General features: G+C 41.5%; 2 protein-coding genes across 4 annotated transcripts in view; one reads left to right on the top strand and one right to left on the bottom strand.

Annotated features, from left to right (window-relative positions):
- egfem1 (EGF-like and EMI domain containing 1) overlaps nt 1-23,869 on the top strand; it is a gene marked incomplete at its 5' end in the record, with an annotated part of 51,439 nt that overhangs the window by 9,201 nt on the left and 18,369 nt on the right. For all 3 annotated transcript variants that reach the window (XM_079272202.1, XM_079272201.1, XM_079272200.1), the window contains 12 exons: nt 7,521-7,643; nt 10,209-10,331; nt 10,944-11,069; nt 11,532-11,654; nt 12,469-12,591; nt 13,543-13,680; nt 13,789-13,911; nt 14,342-14,464; nt 14,566-14,805; nt 14,940-15,068; nt 18,535-18,663; nt 19,103-19,231. In XM_079272202.1, the coding sequence (XP_079128328.1) occupies nt 7,521-7,643; nt 10,209-10,331; nt 10,944-11,069; nt 11,532-11,654; nt 12,469-12,591; nt 13,543-13,680; nt 13,789-13,911; nt 14,342-14,464; nt 14,566-14,805; nt 14,940-15,068; nt 18,535-18,663; nt 19,103-19,231 (1,629 nt within the window). The remainder of the gene's footprint in view (nt 1-7,520; nt 7,644-10,208; nt 10,332-10,943; nt 11,070-11,531; nt 11,655-12,468; nt 12,592-13,542; nt 13,681-13,788; nt 13,912-14,341; nt 14,465-14,565; nt 14,806-14,939; nt 15,069-18,534; nt 18,664-19,102; nt 19,232-23,869) is intronic.
- LOC306780028 (EH domain-containing protein 2-like) lies at nt 19,343-22,382 on the bottom strand. The gene is made up of 6 exons (XM_079272203.1): nt 22,000-22,382; nt 21,715-21,891; nt 21,374-21,471; nt 20,559-20,971; nt 20,295-20,459; nt 19,343-20,210 (listed from the first exon to the last, which is right to left on the bottom strand). Exons 1-6 carry the CDS (start codon nt 22,218-22,220, stop codon nt 19,656-19,658), a joined length of 1,629 nt encoding a protein of 542 aa, XP_079128329.1. The 5' UTR covers nt 22,221-22,382; the 3' UTR covers nt 19,343-19,655.

The raw sequence follows: 23,869 nt of genomic DNA, 5'->3' as shown, positions 1-23,869 counted from the left end.
ATGCATCAGGGGAACTGGTTAATGGTCAAATTTATGACACTGGCAAATAGCATTGAAGCTGTGTAACTGAGCATGTGTTACAGGATGTTTCTCAGAATTGATTTAAATGTTGATTCATGGTTAAAGTCATGGTTTAAGTCGAGTCCAAGATTGAAATCTTTTTTTTTTTTACAGAACAATCTTTCTAAGCACAAAACTAAAATCAGCCTTTGGTTGCTGTGAAATGCCAAGAAGTCCCATTACCTGCTGAACATAAGGTATTTAAATCTTCAGCCACGTTTCATCCTTTCTGTGAAACACATTTTCTATCCTATCGACCGGTGAACCGAACAGGATGGCTTTTCCAGATGTAGAAGTTGACAGATGCTTTCATGGAGACAGAGGGCAGGTGTCGGTGCTCTTTCAGAACACATTTGATCATTAATAACTTAAATCTGGTAGGATACACTCTAATGGCGACGAAACGGGTTCTCAAAACTTAAGAATGTGATTAATAACAGTGCAGACTAATTTGAATACCACAGTGTGCAAACCTCTCGTGTCTACAGGAAGTCATGTTGTTCACCGTTATTTATCAGTTCATTAAGTTTGCAGTTCATTGTATTGTTATACAATTTCCATACTAAAGAATATACCATGGTGTGGTGATCACTGCAGTTCTGTGTAGGATCGATGATTGAAAATCTCCATAATTAAGTTATCATGTCAAGTGACGCTTGTACTTCAGGTGACGGGCTAAGTGTGCAACATGGATCCACTGGTTTAAAATGTCTGCTTACAAAAACAGAACAGCACCCAGCTCTCAACATTCAACTCATTTGTTTTCGGAAACAAATTAGATTGTATGAACGCTATATAAAGACACAAGATAAGAAATACGTACTCGGCAAGTCGTAAAACTGTGTACCGCTAACACTGTCCCATCTGATTCAAGCGTAAACTATACAGTCTCTGAAAATCCCCATTATATTAGGGCATGACTTCTGTGTTGAAGGAACAAATGGAAAACATATGAGCTGCTGGGGTGAGGAGCTGCAAGCATGCGTCCATGTGGTCCAACATGTACACGACAGACATAGATACTGCGGTGAGAAAAGAGTGATGAAATACATGCCGTTTTCACAAAGCAATTTCCCATCTTGATCAAAAAAATTGACTCAAACACCAGCTCTATGTTTCTTTACTCCATTATTCTGTGCTTGAATGAGAACCCAGTGACAACTGGTATTCTTCCTCAGTGTTGAAGGCCTTGATTGATTGTATCCCTTTCTCAAGCTAGCTGTCCATGTCATTCAATGCAACATCTTGAACACAATCCCACCTTTGTCTCGTCTTTATTTACTACTGAGCTGATTGTTGAAGCTCACTTTCCTCTCTGTGACAGGCTCCTTAAAGCTCCTCTGCTGTCTATGAACAACCTTTGACCTTTGGTCTAGTTCACATGATCTTGTGTTTTTTTCCACAACCTTTGATGGACCTTTCTTTCCTCTGCTAAAAAAAGTTTAAATATGAGTTGTGAGTTGAGTATAGATATAAACATTGTTGAAGTTAGATCATGAACGCATACAAAAATGAATGAGTAAAAGTAGCGCGGTTAATGTATCCAAATGTCAAGAAGTGAAAGTTATGAATTTTCTATAATAAATAAATCATAAACCCAAAACACTGGGCAAATTGTGATGTCAACCTCATGGTGGCACTAAAGCACCAAAGTGTTGACAGTATTCATGATAAATGTTTGTACCAAATTACTACATTTTACTACCCTAACATTTTACCCCAAACCTCCCAAGATCCATCCACCTCTGTGGTGGTGTTAGAGGAAAAGTCATGGGATTGCCAAAGTCATTAGGATATTTCCTCTGGGAAATTTCTCAATAAAAACTGGATGGCTTACCATGAAAGCACAGCTATGGTAAACCATCCAGTTTTTATTGAGACACTTTAATGTGGAATCCGAAAAGTGGTGGACTGACTGGCAAACCAACACTGCCATCCCCAAATGACCCACATTCAGTGACATGAGACATGAGAGGTACGCTGAACTGAGAGCACTGGTTGATTAAATATTTAGACACATACAACCTTTTGCGTGCCACTTAGTGCTCCCCAAGACAATTGCAAAGACAAAAAAACAGTAAATGCATACATCACACCAATGCAGCTGCAGCAATGTAATAGTTCTAGTTCTAGTTGTACAGAGCCAATGAATAATAAATAATCATAATAAAAAAATCTGTTCTGTTGCCCGGCATTTTCATCTGGCAGATTAAAATAATGAATGCATCACAAGCCAGAAATATAACTGATTGCGTAAAGGAAATGACAGATGGGAGTGAGCCTATCAAATCTCAGGTGGAACAACTCTGCTTTAAAATATTACAGCCAAACCACACAGATTTTACAGTCTTATTAGCTGGCTCTGCTGCAAAAATGCATGTTTCCTGCTACATTATCATATGTACCCCCTTTGGTTTATTTGAAGAGTGGATGGTGCAGTGTCAAATATCTCATCTACTTTTACTAATGTGTCATTTTGCGTTGAATAAAAAAGCTTTGAAAATCAATTTGTTGAGGCGTAGATTTTCAGAGATGAGCATTGCAGACCTTCTTCTTAAACATAGACACGCTGTTTGGTAAGCTGCATTCCTTTTCTGTGACCATTTGTTACAATATAAATGTGGGAATAGAGACTTAAAAAATGTAGGAAATACAAATCATTCCTGCCAGAGACTGAATTTCCATCTAGTGAGGAAGAAACTGTAAATCACTTCAGATTTGAGTATGACTTCCGACCACTGAGGTCTGCGATCCAAGCCCTCCACATTTACTGAACAGCGTTGAGATACATGCCATGCAGCTGAGGCCTGCTAATTCAGTTATTGATCTGGACTTTCTTTGCCTCATGTTTTTAACATCAGGGAGGGAATGGACACATGGTTGAAGTTTTGTTGATTCATTTTAGGTCAAAGTACTTCAAATAGTACGTTTTTTTAAGTGTCAGGAAGCACGTTGGTCCTTGGAGAAATTGGACAGGGGAGGTACTGTACTGTAGAGGATAAGTAATGTCAATAACACCTAACGAGATAAGCAGGGATCGGGACTCGGTGGCCGATGTTTGTCTGTGGAGAACACAAGAACATTCAAGCAGATGTCTGTAACTTGATGGGAAACCATTTTCACCACCATTCCACCACTATCAGGAGACCAACATTTTCCATTTGTTTCTGAACTATGAATTTGAAAGATATGATAGGATTACGAAGCTGAATGCAAGAAATGATTTTCATAAGATGGCTCAACGGTATACAGATGTGTTTCCAGAATGTATAGAAGAATGACTGTGCTGAGGCAAGTGTTGTGTGTCATCTATCCTGGCAGTCCATCAGCGAGACGAAGATTGATCATTCAAATTTGTAGGTAAGAGGCTCAGAGGCCACACGAGGAGGTCGGGACTGGTGAATATCGAGGAAAAGGCAGCAGGTGTTTGGGTATCAGGGGACTTGGATCCAGGGGGAGGGTCACAGTGCTTTATAACATTTTTCAAATAAATGATTTGTTGCTTCTATGCTAAAATAATACTTCATTGTAATATGTTTTTTTTCTGTCGGGTTTCCATGATATCATGATCTGTTGTCCTTGACCATGTATGTTCGACAGAAAGAGAATCATGGAGGGAATATTTCCCCAAAAAATCGTAGCAATCAAAGAAAAAAGCCTGACTTGTTTTGATAATGTTATAATTTTTAGAGATTTTGTCTTGGAGGATATAAGGCCCCCCGAGTGATATTGTGCCGGTTTTTGGAGACATAGAAATGATTGCATGCATGCTTATGTGCATGTGGGTGGGCGGCCTGTGTAATGCATCCCAATGCGCAACAGCTGATCCGAGGCAGAAATGGTTATCTTAATACACTCATGGGGGAAGAGTAAGACTGTTCAGGTTCAAAGTCAAATAGGATGGTTTCCATGAACACAGCCCCTCAACTTTGCGTGGGTCTCAGTTTATGGGATTGTCTTTAGGTTCTGAGAGACAGCAAAGTGCTGTTTACATGCACATGTGTGTTGAGATATACTGGATTCATAAAGATATAAACCACTCAAGGCCATGGTTCACAGTGAGAGGTGATGTATGCATGAGGGGAAGGTTTAACACAGAGTCTTTGACATGTTAGTCTGAAGAGATGTTTTGCTGTTCTTATTTGGGTTTATCCCTTTTCCATCATCTTTTTCAGTTGTTAGAGAAAAATGAAATCCAATTTGCAAGGTAGGGCTCTTTTTGCCAAGGGAATATCATTTTGTTTGTAGGAATTATGTGCAGATAGAGAAAGTGTTTATTTTTTTTAAAGGATTCTTTTTTGGAATGATGATGGAATGCCAGTGCAGTTTGGTCACCACATGCTAGGCATCGCTAACTTTACACTCTTTAATTAAGCAACATGTGACTTTCTGCCTTGTCAACATCATGTTACCCAGAACCGTCTTCAATGCCGTGACAGGGCTTGAATCAATGTTTGTTGACATTTGGTTTCTCTCTCTGCTCGGCATCTTGATGATGATGATAGCAAATGACCCTGAGCTGAGATGGGAGGCTCATTAGGGCGGTAAGGAGGTGCTGGATCAAAGCGGGGATGTGTCCGGGGGCAGAGCAGCGAGGTTACGGGGCCATGACACTTCCCTATGAGTTAATGAAGATTGCAGAGCAGGGTTGTTTCTCCGTGTGCAGCTACGTGTGTGTGTGTGTGTGTGCGTGTGCGTGTGCACGCACATTTTTCAGGTTTAGACGGACAGTTACTTACATCCCCCAAGGAAAATGTGCTGAACGCTGGACTACTATGTAAGTAAAGGCTTGCAAAGGCCAAGGCGGGGCAATGTACCCAACTGCAGTGAGCAATGTCAACCTGGCATTTAAAGAAAATGCACATTACAAAAAGTGCATGCATATAATCTTAACAAGGCCATATAACAACCTAGGAAGACAATTAAGATTGGACAGCTCGGCCTAAATCTGTAAAGAATCTGCCCAATAGATCATCTGTAGAAATTCCTGAAAGAAAAAGTCTGCAACTCCAAGTGACCCAGATAACACTGCCTGCCCTTAGAAACTAAGCGTGGGTGTGGCCTGAAAAAAGGAACATGGCGACCCATCCTTAGTTTCTGAGGTCCTGCGGAATTCTACATATTGCCCTTGAGGGCCACATTACCAACAATTCCACATAAGAAAACATCTACGTATATATTGCAGTGTTAATGGTGGTACTTTGTTTCTTTTCTTCTTGCCAACAGTGCTGACGCTTTACCTGCTGCAAACTGTTTGTTTTTTTTACAAGAATTGTAGATCAGGAAACAAACTACTATTACCCTTTACAAACTACTGTAGAAGAGAACCATTTGTTCTGTGAGCTTGTTTAGCTCAGCTGCTGTTCTTCCTTTATGGTTTGTTTCAGCTACTGTATCGATAATGCATGTCACATGTTCAGCTGGACACAATTTTGCCCGAATGGACTGCTACGGTTGTGAGCCATTTTATGTTCATGTATTTTTTTGTGCATGATTATTCATGTGCACACATATGGAGACAGGGCCATTCTATCTGAGCAGTAGGGGCTGTTTATCATATACCCGTGTCTATTTAAAATACTGGCCGAGTTATCCACGCTACACCGGTGTCTTCATGTCTTGTGAGACAGATCAAATACAGTGTAAGAATAACTGACAATGCCCTGAATAGACCGACAGGAGAATACCGGCTATGCTCCTCTGAGTCTACTCGTTTATGTTGAAACTGTTGAAGCTGTTTTCTTTCGAGCACATCTGCGTTGGCTTTTGCTTATTAGTAGTCTATTTAACTGTATGTGTTTTAGATTAACCCTTGCATAAATGCTTAAACGTCAGGGGATTGAGGGAATGGGACATTATACTGCTACTATTATGCCCACAAATCCTAAACAAATATTAAAAACCTAAGTTACAAGCTTGGTTATGATCCCTGTTTGTTAAAGAAAAGCCATAGGCAACTGTGAGTGAATTTCAGGAACCATCTGCAGACCTGGACTTCTCATGTGCTCTTCATCTATATAGGCCAGCTGGCAAACATTGTGTTACTGTTAAGCTGTAACTCCGGCTGACTCCTGTCCTTTTCTTTCCAAATTGTCTCCTCAAGTCGTGCTTCTGAAATTTCCTGTTCTTCAAAGATAAACAAACTATTGCTCGACACACAGCTAAGGGGTCTCATTAAGTCTTTTAACAGATGGGGGACGCAGCTCAATCACTTTTCTTTTCCTCTCTCGCTCTCCTTAGTCTTCCTCGTTGACAGGGGGTTATCATGCAAACGCAAAGTCCATGCATTGCCGTTTCCTTTTTCTCAACCAAACATACAACACTGTATCATCTGTGAAAGGTTTGGCTATGTTGTTGCCGTGAAGCAATAGCAGCAGTTTGATCAGGCAAAAGTTTGTGCAAAGATCCTTTGACATTAGATGAAATACTGTGTACAGGAACATTTTTGCATTTGCTCTTGCTTTCCACTCAAGATAATACTTTATAATGGAAATTATTTATAATAAAGTACTCATTGACACCCATCTGCAGGCATCAGGGATTCCTCTTACTCCTCGCTAATACACACACCATTTCTACTTATAGCAGAAGTATGAAACAATATAAGGGGTGCATGCATTTTTATCATAGTTGGCCCAGAACGATGTTGGTAAAGTTGACAAAATCATCATTATGATTTTAAACACAATGTGTGAAAAGATAGAATAAACCATAAACCATAAACCATGTGTTTTGATAGATTGAATTTCACACTGCACAATTAAATAAGTATATTCTGTTTTGCTCTACAATTAGCATCAGTCTGAGGTTTTTTTGTTGACACTCTTTGGCGGTGATGCACAGCTAGGCATCATTTTACAGCACAGGAACAAGGCACCTGAGGGTTTTTGCTTTTGAGTACAAGAGCTAAAAAAGGAACAAACCTGGAAACCATTTCACCCTCAGAGACAAGTAAGAACGTGGGACGTCAATAGCAAGTCCATGAAAATCGTTTTCATGCTTTACAGAGCGAGTCAACATGAGACTTAGTCGATGCGATGAAGCGAAAAGGTAGAAGATTCTGGGGACTGGAGAAAAGTCTTAACCTCGCAACATGTGGGAAGATGGAAGTTATAGCTTCGGCTGTTTCTTTTATTAGCCTCCAGGAACTCATTGATTCTTAAAGATTGGCAACAGACTTTCCAACGACAGTTCTGTTTTTTTACTTCTGGGAGCTCCCTGACATCAAAGCATATCTGTCACAGAGATTGTGTCGAGAGGTCATGCTGCACAAAGTGATGAGTAAAAGTGAACGTTGTGAAACTTGTCTTGATTTTCTTTCTGCTGAAAAGAGAAAGAACTAAACAACACATGAAGGGACTCCTCAAAGAGCGAGAACAGTTAGCTGAAAGGAAACCTTTCTTTTTTTGTAAACTCAGCATGGTGTTAGTAAGTCTGTCCTTTTAATCCTTTTCTTTCAGATGTTAACGAATGTGAAGTGGATGAAGGCAGCTGTGAGGGGTACTGTTGCAACACCATCGGCAGCTACTACTGCAAGTGTCCTGAAGGCAGTCGACTGGGGCCAGATGGCAAGGCATGCCATGGTAAGAGCTGGCATGCTACGTACATAATAACAACAATAACACTGGTGTGTTGGTTTTCATATTTTCCAGATGTGTAAAGTGAACATGTCCTTGGATAATACATCAAAGTCATCTCTTTGAATGAATTTAATGGTCCTTATGATGGTGCAGAAAGGTCAGGTCATTACATTTGAAATATGTCAACATGCCAACTTAAGATCTACTTAACCAGCTAGACTACAGGCTGTGAAGGGCTGAACCAACCACACAGGCAGCTTTCTAATAAGCTTCTATTCTCAGACAGCAGGCTTTCTCAGTTTGGCCGTATCCTCTGACAGAAATATGCTGAGTTAGTGTTGGGCACTGAGGCCCATTTGTTCTTGAGAGCTACAGGTGTGAACAAGTGCCCCTGACCTTTAACCCTGAAGACAGGATATTGTCATCTAGTAATAATTTAAAGTCTGAGACCTAACCAGTGGAGAAGACAAAGTGGAGAAGCAGCTTCAGCAGCTGTGAAGTTCTTATTTCACAGGCTTTTGTGTGAATTGTATGTGTGGTCTTATTTATGGGGAAAGACAGCAAGTTTATGTTTGAAGTGCTGAAGAAAAATAAACCTGTGAAGGAGTTGTTTTTAGGAGGTTTTTTTTAAATCTTGTAACTTTCAATGTTAGTTAACCATTCTGAAAACTGAGAGATGTGTAAGATCACTTCCTTTGACATTTAGAGTCCACTGAGTTGCCTCTCTGCACTGCTGTTTTTAACCTTAATTCAGATGAAAACTGGATCTAATTTGATCATATTGATCATACGAATCACTAAACACACACACATCAAACCCTATGACACTACAATGCTGGCTCTCACATCAGAGTGCCTCTGATCCACTTTTGTTTTTGGTAAATTCAGTTCCTGTGGCGTTCATTCTAAAGACCACCTGTTCACTTCTTTCTGCATGCCCACCAAAGCAGCGCTCACAAGTCTGTCTCGTCTGTTTTATTGTCTAGTTGTAGATGCTAACTCAGCAGCTCGGCTAACAGCCAGACGGTGTCACACCATATCATTCAGACCTCGTGCCCCACGACCTCCGACATCACAACTCCTGCCGCTGCTGCCCCACACACCACCTCACCCAACACTGAAAAGCAGCCATTGTGTGTCTGCCATTGAAATCCTCTCCCACGAGGAGACCAATAAGTATATTAACCTTTACAAAACTCCCCCCAGCGTCTATTGTTTTGTGTGTGAGGCATCCTCTACAATAGCTGCCAATGTGTTAAAGTACAATGGCAGGACGGTTCATGAACATGTTATTCTTCATCGTGGGTTGTTTGGTGATTATTCATTTAGTGCAGATGTCTAAATAAATTGGACAAAAGGATATAAATGCCTTAAACCCTCATCTAACTAATCTATGTGCAGAATACAAAAATGATTGTTTTACTGGTGAAAGGCCTCCACTGTGACACCCCCTCCCCTGTAGCTCCTATTATTGGAAACCAGCTAATTAAAATAGTCAAGATCATTTTGGAGACAGCTGTTCCCACGGGGCTGTCAGAGCGGTGAAAGTGCAGAGAAAGACGAGCCCACGCAAACTATTTAAAAATGATTGATAATATCTGCACTACTTAGTAAAGTCCTTTAACCTATGCGGAGCGATGCATGCTCAACTAAACTGAACCACATGCTTAGTGTTCAACACCTGCATAATAAAGGGGAAATTGCAACATTGTTTCCCTCCTTGCACACATCTCCTCTGTCATCAGTGCGAACCGAAAAAAGCCAGAGTCAGAGATGACAACTGGAAGAGGGTATGGGAGGATTTGTGATGCGTTGTCCAGATGTGTGTTAAAGCCTGATTGTCCTTCAGTAGAGTGTTCAGGTATGTTGTCTTCTCAGCTTGCTTCTGTCTCTGTGGAACACAAGCTTCAGTCTGACACACGTTCAGCCACATGCAAGTCTCTCCTGTGCAGGAAATTGATTGCACGCATGCTACTGCACGAACAGCGTGATAAGCCATTCATCATTCAACCCAAAGACATTAAACATGTGCATATTTATTCTAGAGGAGCCAGGACACAAGGTCAGTGTGGTAAGGCACACTGAACTTTTCAAAGTCAGGTTTCTGTATTTTCCCTCGCTATTAAAATGGGAAGTGGTGACAGTGGGTTCTAAACTTGACAGCTGAACTGTACACACGTCATACTCAAAAGTCGATGTCTGCAAAATATAAAAAAGAGAATATATTTGAGATCTGGTCAAATTGTTACAATTACAACTCTTTAAATCTGTAATACTAAAAACGGGTTTTTCATTTTCAACTATTTGGCACTATGAGACTATAAATGCCAATAAATGCCTTGTTTCTCAACAGCAGCTCAATTTAAGCTTCCATTCATTTCCGCAGTATTTTCCGACTATTGCCTGAAGCTCTCAGTTCAATCTGTTCAGAGAGGACATTTATGGGCTCAGTGGTTCTTGTTAAAGTGCAGCCTTGTAGTTTACGGCAATACTCAGTCATATGAATAAATAGTTTTCTTAATGAGCATTTGTCTGTGTATGGTTATGTATACGTGTGTGTGTGTTCAGATGTAAATGAGTGTGAGGAACTCAATGGAGGATGCCAGCAAACGTGTGTCGACACACCAGGCTCTTATCACTGCGAGTGCAGCGAAGGCTTCCGCATGCACACTGACGGTCGGACCTGCATTGGTAAGTAGTAAACAGAAGTATTTATTGCACTTGTGGAGTGGAGTTCTTCTGTGGTGAGATAGTTGCTCCGTAGAGGAATAGTGTCAGCACAGTAAAGCACTTTCCCCCCATTTTAGCACCATAAAACCTGAAGAATTTGCTACTTGAATTCAGAACTCTTCTGTTGCTCGTATCTAGTAGCTAATTGTATCTGTTTAAATCATCAATGTTAGAAGCCAGCCGTTCTCTCCGTTTTACAGCCCGTCTGTGTCATCGTGTCTGTGTTTAAAGCACCCAGACGGCACACGGCTAATATTCATATTTGGCACATCATTAAATCACAGGAGTAATGGGATGGAAAGATAATTAGAGTGACCAGGGGTACTGCTTGAATATCATTTTCCAGTTTCCAGCCCTTACTCAAGAGTTCCATCATTTAACAGCTGCAGAGTTTGAAGTGTGAAAGCCATTTTAGAGTGCCAACAAATGCAGTTGTACCTGTCGTATTATGAGAGTTCAGATTTTAAATATTATATGACAGAGTTTCATCAATTAACTGTAATTGGGCACCAGAGCCGATGTGTGGTTTTGCTTATTTACCATCTGTGTTCTTGTCTCCGTCTATCGTTTAAGCTGTGAACTCATGTTCGGTATTGAATGGTGGATGTGAGCACAAGTGTGTGGCCATGGGGAACAATCACTACAAATGTGACTGCCGAAAGAACTATCAGCTGAAGAGAGATGGGAGACACTGTGCACGTGAGTCCTTTTGCCAACGGATGTTCTCATAATGTGAGAATAGATCAGAAATCGCTGGACCAACTGGATTTCATTAGAGCAGGTTGTCATTCTGAAATGAGTTAGGTGCTTCTCATGGAGCAAATTGTATCAAATTACAGCAAAAATACGATTTTTGTTGCTACAGCTAGTGTGCAAGGTAGGGAGATGTAGAGTGGAAAAGGAATTTGAGAAGCAGCTTTGGAAACAGAAGAGCAGGAATTCAGATTACTCGTCCTGGATTCGACAATGTTTTTGTTTGTTTTAGGGATCTTTCAGATATCATAACCAGACTCACTTTTTGTAATGTTTCTTAATAAGAAGTTGCACGTGGAGGAGTTCAACTTACATGTTACTTCTGTGCTCATGAACTAACCAGCAAGGTCAGGGAATCACCTGCTGGGCTGACTTGCCTTCATTTCTGTGTATATTTTTGTGTGTCAGTGAGGGACCCCTGCGAGGACAGGAATGGAGGCTGCTCCCAGCTGTGTCTTTCAGAGGACGGCCGGGTTCACTGCAGCTGCCGACCTGGTTTTACTCTGGCTGGAGATGGCAAGAACTGTGAAGGTGAGGAATCACACTCTCTCACACACACCCAGACTGCATGCACAAGCAAAAAACAGGCTCAAAAATACCTTTCCCAGGAATCGGCTACAGTTTTTCCATACGTTACAGCCACGCTAAACCTCTGTTTGAAAGCAAATACGCACTACAACAGACCCGTATTGATTTGAGAGGCTGATGTTGGAAACCTTTCTTGCTAACATTTATCCTGCTCTCCACCTGTGAGGAAAAAGAGAAGCCAGAGGAATCTGAGACCTGGCAGAGCCTTCCGGCTGGAGGAAGTATTCGCTACATTGTTTTGAAGATTTTTTCGCAGGAACATTGTTTTATAGCCTCATGCTCGCTTCACAGTGTATTTGGTTTATTAGCCTCGATGTGTAAGAAAACCAGCTCCAAACTAAGACAATGTTACATTTCTCTTTATCTCAGCCCCTTACAGGCAACACTACCTGACCCTAAGCGCCTGAGACCTCTAATATTTGTAGCTCTGACTTGATGTATGACCTATTTGTGTCAGTGCTTTGTTTCAAAACGTGTGTTTCTGTTGCAGTATGAACCATAATAACCCAGGCCCTTCTGGTCCTGAGAGTAAATTGCGATTTAGCCAACAGGGTTAGGTTACTTAATTCTAGTGAAAGAGGACAAGGAGACATACCGTACATCAGCTCTGAAATGCTCTGGGATATGTCTCACTATGACCTAGAGATCTATTCTCCTGTTGTGCAACTTTGGAAAACAGATCTTTGATATGAACTTTGCCATCATGCCTTTTTTATGCACATGTGATTTTTGTTTTGTGTTTTCGTGTCTCCTACAGACATTGATGAGTGCAGTTCAGGCCATACCAAGTGTTCCCACGGCTGTCTCAACATGCTGGGCTCCTTCAGCTGTGTGTGTCGTCTGGGCTTTGAACTTGGTGCTGACGGCAAACAGTGCTACCGTAAGTAAAGGCCATCGAAATTAAAATGAGTCTTCCACAAATTGCAGCTTTACTGTTTAACACATTACCTTGTGCAAATGAGCAAATCCCTCAAAATAACTGATATCTTTGATCCGAAAACTTACTTATCTTGTAAATAAGAAAGGAAGGAAACTGGAATGCATGTATTCAATGGTGCGGATGCAACACGATATAAACAAAACCAAAAATAAGATCACACCAGCCACGACGCCAAATCAGGACAATGGCATAAAGTGGGAGGGCTAATGGCCCCTTCCCCACTTCTTACCCCCGTACCTGCGGAGCTCTTACTCTAACCACATCCATCTTGAACTAGACCTTCATTTTGACGTAAACTGCACATCTGCAAAGCTTCGAGACTGCATCGTACACAAAATCTTCCCACAGACAGACAGAAATATAAACACCTAGCAAAGTACTCAAACCCGTCCCTGTGCTCGTTTCCTGATACAGTAGATGTCTCCAGGATCACATTTTGCTATCATGACTCACAAGATGAAAGCAATACAAGCGTTGCATCTGGTAATAACCATAACCATGAAGAAGCACTCCGCCAATCATTTCATGTCACTGCTGACCAGTTGCAATTTGAACTTATTTGTACAGCAAATGTTGCACAAAGATCACACTTGAAATGCATGAATTCTCCTTTCCGACTAAACATCAAGAGTTTCAGGATATTTTGGGATGGCAATGATAATTATACTCCTCACTTAAAACTGTCCATTATAAATTCATGGCAGTAATAGGCAAGTGCGCTTAAAAAAAGCAGACATTCCTTTGTAATTTAAACTATATCGAAGGTTTTTGTTTTTCCTCTATTGCAGCTGGAACAAACTAAAAACATTTGTCCGAATAACGGCCCCATAAACACTGTCCTGATGTTTCAGCTCTGCACTTTAATTGTGGCTTTGGTCCTGTCTCCTCCAGGCATTGAGATGGAGATCGTCAACAGCTGTGAGAAGAACAATGGAGGTTGCTCCCATCACTGCGAGCACACCACCAATGGCCCGCTGTGCTCCTGCAACCACGGTTACCAGCTGGACCGGGACAGGAAGACCTGTGTAGGTAAGAACTCCTCTTCCTCTGTCATTTTCATTCACTTTGTGACTCTCTGCTTGTGTCTCTCTGGCCATCTGTTGAAACCAACTCTATACCACTGCGTGCCTTTCTCAGACAGCGATGAGTGTGTCAGTGGGGAGTCCTGCTGCCGTCACTTCTGTAGAAACAACCCGGGTGGCTACGAGTGCAGCTGCAGAGCTGGCCACAGACTGAATCCAGACGGCTGTCGCTGCGATGGTAAGAGGGCTAGATTGTTAGCTTGAGCCTTTTTAGTTGTTCTTGGTGTTATGGCACGATTGTGCAGGACACAAATTCTCAGTGGTCGCTCACTAACCGATTGCTCAGGAATTAAGCCTTTCAAGGCCATTTCAAAGCAGGAAACAGAACATTTTGCTCACAAAAGGAGCAAACTTTAACCAAACTAGTAGAACTGCCAGATGCGTGGAATAAGTTAAATCAAACGAGTACGCTGAAGTGAAGTGTATTCATCTGATTGGATAAAAATATGTCTGAAGTTGATCTGCAATACCAGTCTGCCATGGAATGTATACACCAACAATAAAAACCTGTTGTGTTCATCCGATGACAATGGCTTCACTTGGGTTTTGCTATCATTGTGACCCTTTCATTCTCTTAGCTGTGTGTCGTTTGTGTATGCTTCTGTCAGATATTGATGAGTGTCTAGCAGAGACGTCCGACTGTGAACACGACTGTATCAACACCCTGGGAACATACGAGTGTTTCTGTGATCGGGGCTTCCGCTTGGATCAGGACCAGCACTCCTGCATTTGTGAGTGACATTAGTATTGTAGTTATTCTTGGATCGAACAGTTATTCATGGTCAAGTAAAACACATTTCATTCAGCCATCTAAAATTGTTGTGTGTTTTAGCTCTGTATGGCAGCGAACTGGAAGAAGAAGGTGATGAGGATGGAGAAGAGGACGAACAGCTGGAGGTCCACAGATTACCAGACCTGCTGTACCGCAAGGCTCCTCAACTCCTGGAGTACACAGCAGCCTTGCGCTCCCGTTATGGCAGTGATGGGGATGGTAGCGACGGTGGTGACAGTGAAAAAGAATATGAGATCCAGAGGGAGCGTCGAGGAGAGCTCAGACTGGACAGCAGCAGAGGTACAGTAAAGAGCGTGAGTGATGACACTCAGATGAATGCTTGGTGAGAAATCTAATTATTTAATTACTTTATTAAATCTTTAGACCAGGAAGGAAAATAAAAACTTATTTTCAGTTTAACGTTTCTTCTTCAGTGTGTCTAGATGGCTCGTTTGGGGATGACTGCAGTGTGAGCTGTGAAGACTGTGTGAACGGAAAGTGTAGTGAAATCAAAGATCGATGTGAATGTTCAGCTGGATGGACTGGGATCATCTGCCACAAGAGTAAGTTAATTGGACATTCTACAGGTACATCTGTGTATTGTGTGTTACATCTTTTCTTCACAATACAAATTCTTCACAAGTGCTGCAGTGGGCTAAACTCTACACAACCTCGCCTTCACCACTCCGCTCAAAATGCTTGAATATAGTGTTTCTTCTTAAAGTAACTAACACTTAAAAAGGTACAGTGTGTAGTATTTGGGGGATCTATTGGCAGAAATTGAATACAGTATTAAAAAGCATGTTTTCTTCAGTGTATAACCACCTAAAAGTAAGAATTGTTTTTCATGTTTTTGTTACAATAGAATGAGCCGATATATCTACAGGACTCTTCTAGGAGTCGGCCGCCATGTTTTTACAGAAGCCCAGAACTGACAAACCAAACTCTGGCTCTAGATACAGCTGTATAGTGACGAGGATTGTCACCACTCTCATATCTGTCTATTAAATATGAAGGTACAACCAGTTGTTTAGCTTAGCTTAGCATTAAGACTGGAAACTGGAAGCCAAGCTAGCTGCTTCCCTGTAGGCTACAGTCCATTTGCTAAGCTAAGCTAATTGGCTGCAGCTTCATATTTACCATGTAAGTGGTAAATGGGTTGTATTGTTTTTTCATCCAACTTTTAGCGAGAATGTGAATGAGCTTATATCACAAAGAGTTCAAACTCTCTTTTTAAAAGTTTGGGGAACTGAATACCTCATTTTGTAGAATGTAAAAAACTGACTGACAAGTTCATGGACGGGAGACCAAAATTAATAATTTATGCCCAGATCATACAGTACATGACAAGTGGATAATGTCAACAGTAAAGTGCACGCACACGCACACACAAAATATTTCCCCACAGGTCTACCTGAACTACCCATATAGCTATGTGGTCTAGTTTTAGAGAGAGATGCGATAGCTCCCCGTGTGCATTGATCCAGGGCCATGTATCAAAACCTGTCGGCCCCGCTGTGTGGGAGCCTGGGTTGTTTATAGGCTCCAGAACACAAGAGCACCAGGGGAATCAATCTGTCTGCTACTGGAGCGAGGCCAGGGCCCACAGGAAGAGCACAGCCTGAGGCCAAGGATGTCCACTACAGGGTTAGAAAGCAAGGCTCCATTGTTCCCATCCAGCTCCATGATTAATGGCTGTCTTTGGTCTGAACCCGAGTCAGGCCGGCAATCACAAGAGGAGAGCCGTGTGGGACAAATCCGTTCGACGTAATCACTTTTAGAAACAGGCTACTGAGGTGCAGTATTTAGATGCACAACCTGGAAGTGATGGTCTGGACATTGGTAGCATTTTCAGGGATTATTGATCAAATGAATTTGGCTTTAGAAAGGTAAAATATTTTACTTTGTCGATAGGTGTCAATTCAATCTTATTTAATGAATTTAGAGCTGCAAGAAAGAAACATTAGTTTATGTGCTGAATGTAAAAAAATGCAGCATCATCGTGGTATTATAGTATGTTGTTCCACATTGTACAACACACATCTCAGATCTAAAAAAAACATCTTTAAAAAGACGTATCTTCTAGTCTATCTGCATCTTCATTACTCTTTATGTGATGGATCACAGTTAAAATGTCAGCAATAGGAAATGATGGCTTTTCGACTTCTGGGTGGAGCATCGTCAAGATGGCAGCGTGCTGAAAGCATGAGTAAAAGTGCAATTTTTCTATCAAACTAAACTTGAATTGAAAGGGAATAACAATGAATGTCCCAGGCTAAAATGGAAGAAAAACACACAACAACCAGAAATACAATTTCAACTTCAAAGCCACTCAGCAACGTTAGCATACGTGCAGGCGAAGTAATGCGGATGCATCGCAAAGAGCTAATTCTTAGGGTTTTTCGCCATAAATAATAAAGAGCATTGAAAGAGCTCTCCGCGCACTCGTACCCCAACAACTGGACGACGCACAGCCAAGATCCATCCTGGCAAGCTCAGCTTCAAAACAAAGGAAACAATACAATCTCATCTTATCGACAGTGAGCAGATTGATGCCTTCAAGTCTGACTGTATTTCAACCATAACCTAGGTGTCGCTTGAGAAACAGGAATCATAAAAATACTCTTGTCAATATCCATATCCACAACATGTTATACGATTATTTCCAGAATGTATATTGCCATTTTCCAGTTCATGTCTGAGAAAACACTTTTTAGATAAGTGGGAAAAAGACTTGGAGAAAAATATTTCAAGCACAATGGAATTCAACTTGTTTCAACTGCATTAAACATGTATTTGGAGACGAGCCCTTTTAGATGTGATGTTGCAGAAACGGGTGACATCACATTTGAAGAGTGAAATATCAATCATAAGAGACTTGTGCAAACACATCTGGCAGCAAGCAAAAAGGCTGTCACAAGGAAAAGGCAGAGCCGCCCACCATTGATGAATGGATAGAAACAGTACATACATATTATATATAATATCAAAGGTTGTCATTTTCCTTCAAAGTCCAAAACAAAAGTCATATTATTCTATTGCATGTTAACAGCTTGCTCTCTATTCATTTTTTCTTATTTTTTTGTTATATCTTAGGTGAAAGTTTCCCATATTCAATTGTAAAACACATGTGAATCTACCTGCAGCAAAACTGATAGTGTAAAATAATGACCATGAAATGAACACTTTTCCAAAACTAAAAAAAGAAATGATTGTTGTATAATCAGTGTAGGGTTCTTTACATCTCGCTAGTACTATACATAGAGTTAAAAATGTTACTGTTCTATATCTAAACCCTGATAAAAAAAACTCAATTCAAACCAAACAGAAAAGCAAATGGCCTAGAATCCTATCCAAGGCAACTTGTCAACCTTTCACATAGTTGGGGGTGAAATAAAAGCATTTTGAGCTATTTAAAAAGCTCTTTGTGTTTTTCATGTTGCCTCAACATGCCCCAACACCCCAGATGTATTCCATCATTATGAAGCAGAATCAAAGACCCATAGCCCCGCCCACTGCACCGTTCATTCGATTTGGTTGCATTTCCAGATGTACGAATCCCGTCTGATGCAAGGCAGAGAGCACCATTTCAACTTTTTATATGAAACGTTTCTTATTCTCTCTTCCTGCTCCTTCATTTATATATTCATCTTAAGGTGTATTCAGTATCCGTAATGCCGTAACCGCCATAGATTCTTTTTATCTTCCCGTGGAGTGATGTAAAACTGCTGTGAAGAAAGCGCGACATGGAATTTAAGCAGACCTTCACTTGATAGATTGTAACACTTTAGCACATCTTAAAACAGCCAGCTGGTTCATGTTGTAATTGTCAACAAGGCCAGAGGGAGTAAGGGAGTCAGAAGGGCACACATCATGGGGAAAGACAGGATGGAAGGTGGAAGTGTTAACTGACTTTTGAACAATAACCCTCGGTTTGGCTGCTGTACTTTCTCTTCTCTCATTTATAAGTCTGTGTTTCTGTGACAAAGGAAGTGAGGTGCCAATGCTCTTTCCCCTCTCCTACTCCAGCTTGTCCACAGGGGACCTATGGGCAGGCCTGTAACAGCCTGTGCCGTTGTCAGAATGGAGGCTCGTGTGACCCTTTGACCGGGAAGTGTTTCTGCCCCCCTGGGGTACAGGGCCTGTTCTGCGAGGATGGTTGGTATACACACACATTTCTATCGGCAGGTGTGAACACACGCACGTGTTAATACAAGAACCAGGTTCTAAGTTGGTGGTCCCAGGCATTTGTTTTAAATTTCCTTTTGCTCCTTATGAAGCAATAATACGGCCCACGTCTGTTAGTTATGAGAAGTCTAATGGAAGTGATTTTATCCTCTAAAATGGTTTCATTTAAATATTCTCTGAAAGAATCAAAGCAGAGTATTTCACAAGATAAAAGCACAAATTTGAGAAAAAAAAAGGAATCTTGCAAACTACTTCTTGACACTATCCCAGATCTTCATACAATTCCAGGTTGGCACCCGATTCACATGACTTCAACTCTTATCTTGTTTAAATGTTGCTCTTCTCACAGAGGAGCTTATTTTCCAGAAGTGGGCATCCTATCCTAAAGTGGCATTATTCTTGTTTACAGGTTGTCCAACGGGTTATTTTGGGAGGCACTGCAGAAACAAGTGCAACTGCCCAAACAACGGACATTGCCATCGTCTGTACGGAGGCTGCCTGTGCTCTCCGGGACTATATGGGCGCTTCTGCCACCTGCGTGAGTACCAACCTGACCTCATCATAATACCCACTGCATAGTGGTGATGATGATTATGATGATGAAGCAAACCTAAACAATGAAATAATACTGGCAAGTAATCTTTACAAGTTTAATACCATTGATAAAAAAAACACATTAGGATTATGGGAGATATGAGCAGCACTTATGTGTAAGGCAAAACAAACGTATCACCTAAAGTGAAATTACATAATTGAAGATCATTGCTGCTGTATTTCTATAATTTCTGTGAATATTTGACTGAATGTAGAAGTGAAATGAAAAGGATAACACCTTCTCAGGTTCATTAACAGGCACTGTACATTTAGGTTACTTTTTAACAGATTAGGCTACATTTAGGAAATGATGTACAAATTGTACAAATGCTGTACACAGAGCCTTAGCCTCCTTTCAGTGTCATGTTTTACTCTTCATCGCTGGCTGAACTTAGCCGTTTTGACGGTGGCACCAGGTGAGACGGCAGCTCTCTTGGGAGCCAGTGGCCCTCTAGTTTTCCCTCAATAAGGTGGACCGCCAAAGCGAACTCCTCATTGTCCAGCATGCCATCGCCATCCACATCAGACAGCCTCCAGACATGAGCAAGCACAGAGGTGGGCAGAAGGGTGGTCGTCATCCACTCTTTGACTTTGCTGCCGCTCAGTTTGCCCTCGTTTGGACTGAGGTTGAAGAAAATCTCATCGTACTTTGGCTTGTATTTCTCCACCACCCACTCGTCAAAGTCTGTCTCACTGCTCTCCTCGTCTCTTTTGAGTTCCTTGAAGGGATCTCTTTTGTAATGCTCAGGCCTGAATGTTCCCAAAAATTCCCCGTCCAACACACCAGGGAGGGATTTCTTGCTCAGTTCTTGAAGTAAAGGCACCAGGTTTGCTATGTCAGTGGTCAGGAGTTTATCCAAGGAAGCCATCAGACTCGGCTTCAGTGTCTTGAACTTTGAGAAATCTTGACTCAAAAGTTTCTCCTGAAAAAGGTAAACAATCACATGTTAAGCTCACAGAACATTCTGAAAATATGGAAAATAAGCAATTAAAAAGTAATGTCCCACCTGCATCGTGGTGCAGTCAGGGAAGTCGCCGGCTGGGACTCGATGCCGTTGCTGGATCTTGGTGAAAATCACCGGAAGTTGGTAAATCAGATTGTGCTTCTTGCTTTCTTTGCAGAAAATTGTTGGCATCTCCTGTTTTAGATAGCTGATAATATGAGCATGAGCCTAAGAGGGGAGATACAAAAAAAATCATCATAACTGCGTCTCAATTTGTAAATATTTATGTAAAGAATGGGATTGAATTGAACATATGAGATCTCTTACCCTTACTAAGCGTGCCCTCTTTACCAAGTCATTCAGCTTGCGCACGGCAGCATTGCGCGGCAGGTTCCTTATGTCGGCCAAAAGATCCTCCTCCTCAAGCTCTAACAGCTGGTAGTGGTCACACATCTGCCTGGGCTCTGACCAGAAAGATCCAATGTAAACCCGCAAGACCTCGGGGGTTACAAACACTTTGCCCAGCGACCACATGAGGGAGCCGTACACTCTAATGAGCTGCTGCGAGTCCACCCTGTCGGCTTTGTTGAGAACCACGCGCAACTTGTCCTCATAGCCACACAGGGCCCCAAAGGCCCGAGTGAGCTCATCAGAGAACTCTAGTTTATGTGCATCGAACAGCAGGATGATTCGATCCACACGCTCTGCGAACCAGCGCAGCACTGCTGGGAAGTCGTAGCCTGGGGATAAGGGACGAAGACACTGGGTTTTCATTAAGGCCGTACGTAATCGGGCAAGCCTCACTGCCTGAACACACCTCGAGGAACATGCATATCCCAGTGGCCCTCACTTTCAGTTACACCCACAGATTAATGCGTTCATAAAACAAATGGAAGACTGCCCAGTTACTTACTGCTCGTCTCCTCCCAACTCAGTCACATTACTTTCATCTGCTGTGCTTCTGGCTTCAAGTGTTGAAATAGTATTATTTCATTGCCTCTGCAATGACTCTCCTCTTACCAGGAACGTCAATCAGCCTGACAGCGACAACGCTTTCCAACTTTCTAAAAACGGAATATATGGAAGTGGAAGAAGACCCAATAATTCTACTGAAAGGAAGCTAGAAAAGTATTCCGTCTCACCTCGACTCAGTTTTCTTTTGGCAGCGGTTAAGATGCCCGGTGTGTCGATGAAGCTGACGCTCTCGAGGACTTGATTTGGCATCTGAACGCATTGAAACCTGCAAAGAAGAAAATGCCTCAACATGAAGCATTCAAAACAATCTCTTTAACATACTAGCCTTGATTTAATGAAAGCATAGCATACAATAGCTTCACAGTGCAATGTTTGTTTCACTACTTCTATGCTAATTACAGCTGGACATTGGTAAAAATGTTCAAATATCTCCAAGTAAAGGAAGAAAAAAAAGGAATATCTTCCCCTCCCCCTCTCTCTTTTAGTCTACTGATTCCTACAGCATCACCTGTTCAGAAAAGCATTTCCAAAAGAGTCAAGGTGGCGAAAGGGCTTTTTCGGGTCCACTGTGAGGGCATTGCCAGGGATGACTCCTTCAACCTCACCATACATGAGGGCAGTGAAGCAGTCAGTGGTTGGCTCTGGCCCAACTCTGCTCCCCGGAAAATCTTGTTCTATGAGATACCTGAAGTCATGAACAACGTTATTACCCTCAGTACATCAGTTTAACACATTCAGCAGAATACATGCACAAATCTGCAGTTTTAAAAAGCGTGGATGTTCTGATTCTTACCTCACGAAAGTTGTCTTTCCTGTCGAGTACTGACCCATCACCAAGACCATTGGTTTGTTGTCAAACTCTGCATCCTCATAGCTCGGAGAATGAAAGTGATGGAAAGAATAGTATTTCTCTATCGGCAGCAGCCTCTTAAAATAAAGATTCTTCAGGTCCTCCGTCACTAAATTCACATCCCCCAGTGTTTTAGGGTTGCTCCTAAGCCTCCGGATGGACATGGTGATGAATCTTTGCTCTTAATTTCTCGGTGTGAAAGGCTGCTCACTCTTCTAAGACCAAACCGAACGATGGAAGAATGTGCACAAGAAATATTATCAGATTCTCACAGCCGTCTGCTCCATCCTGCAGCGGGACATTGAGCGGGTGGAGAGGGTGTAACCAGAGCCTGCAGCCGGACCTAACATAAAGCCAATGTTGAGAGGGACAGGGTGGAGTAGAGTTCAGATTGTTTTGTTGTTGCTGCAGAGTAGAGAGAATCTTGGCAAAATTCATGCAGATTGTTCTAATCACCGAGTGATGATGTGGCAGTTGCTTGAGTCTTAAAAGTCTTGCACAACACTTTTCACCCATTTGTTCAATGCTGCTACTAATGTGATAAAGTTTGCAAAAAACTACAGACAACACAAGGTTCGTAGGAAATTGCTTTGCCAAATAGTGAGCCTGTTCGCAAATTAGATTTGTAATTATACAGCAGTAACGATGAATGATGCGGCAACATTTTGAATGGAATTCTGTAAATCAAGTAAAACAGGAGGCAGCGGTCACGTGACTTAAACTTGCAGAAGTATGATGCTGTGATGACTTGGTGGTTGGGCGTGTTAGTGAAATGAAATCTGATAGTAGAGGTTACATTTCAACATTCCTTTCTTAATTAACTTCCACCGCCTTCACTTTAACAAACAAAAGTTGCTATGGTCATTTATTTCCTTTGCTTAACCTCAGAAAAAATGTACGGTATATATTTTTTGTAAAATATTAGAAACAGTGGTGGAAAAAGTATTCGAATCCTACTTAAAAGCAGGATGAGTAGGATTACCCTAAAAAACAATGTATAGACTCAAAAATAGACAGACATAATCCCTCTCACTCATTTATTGTGACCCACTAGAAGTGTGTGGCGGTGTCTGCATCTGCAGAGACCCTGCCCTCAGCTTGTTTTTTCTTATTTTGCAGGATGTTTCTAGGCGTCAACCTCCATAAAAACGTAACGAGTGCCAGAACGCAAGCACGGATCTAATAGGACACTAGGAAAATGGCGGAACCAACACAGAAAAATAACGCAAACCTAAGCGAGCCAATCAGACAAAGCTCATTCCAAAATAGAAGTGAATCTGGGGTTGTCTTTCACCATCTAGGGCGCATCGTAACAACTGTGGAAGTAAAAGGGGAAGTACTTATTGTGCAAAGAAATGGTCACCGTGAGTGTTTTGTTATATGTAGTTTGTAGATTAATATTACTGCTGCATAAATGTGTGAAATTTGTTTCACTGCTGTATGGTTGTGCTAATTTGAACAACTTTATCTTCCGATGTTTAATCTGTAAGAACCATGTATCTCTAAAAGGAAAACAGCCCCGTGTTGAGCTTTGTGACGACGCATTTTCCAGCTACTCCAAGGTTTTAAATCGCTTATTTAGCTTTAAGAAGTAGGAGAACTTTCTCAACCCACAAAGGAACACTCAATCCTCCAGTTAGTCAGAAACATTTAAATTCAAAATCACCAAATTTGGAGATAAATGTTTTTCACTGTACAATCATGTAACGAGTAACCACAAAGTAAAAGTACAATATTGGCCTGTCAGATGTACTTTCATCTACTCAAGTACCTGAGTAATGTACAGTACTTCGTTACATCCCACCACTGATCA

The sequence above is a fragment of the Melanostigma gelatinosum genome (assembly GCF_949748355.1).
Source record: "Melanostigma gelatinosum genome assembly, chromosome: 7".
NCBI classification, from domain to species: domain Eukaryota; kingdom Metazoa; phylum Chordata; class Actinopteri; order Perciformes; family Zoarcidae; genus Melanostigma; species Melanostigma gelatinosum.
The sequence above is the reverse complement of the archived record's forward strand: the minus strand, read 5'-3'. Positions and strand labels throughout refer to the sequence as shown.

Bases quoted from the DNA above. Each gene is read 5' to 3' on its own strand.
- LOC306780028 (XM_079272203.1), bottom strand. From the start codon at position 22,220: ATGTCCATCCGGAGGCTTAGGAGCAACCCTAAAACACTGGGGGATGTG. The intron at 21,892-21,999 runs GTAAGAATCAGA...TCATGACTTCAG, and splicing joins GGAAAGACAACTTTCGTGAG to GTATCTCATAGAACAAGATT. The intron at 20,211-20,294 runs GTGGGACATTAC...TACCTTTTTCAG, and splicing joins CTGACTGCACCACGATGCAG to GAGAAACTTTTGAGTCAAGA.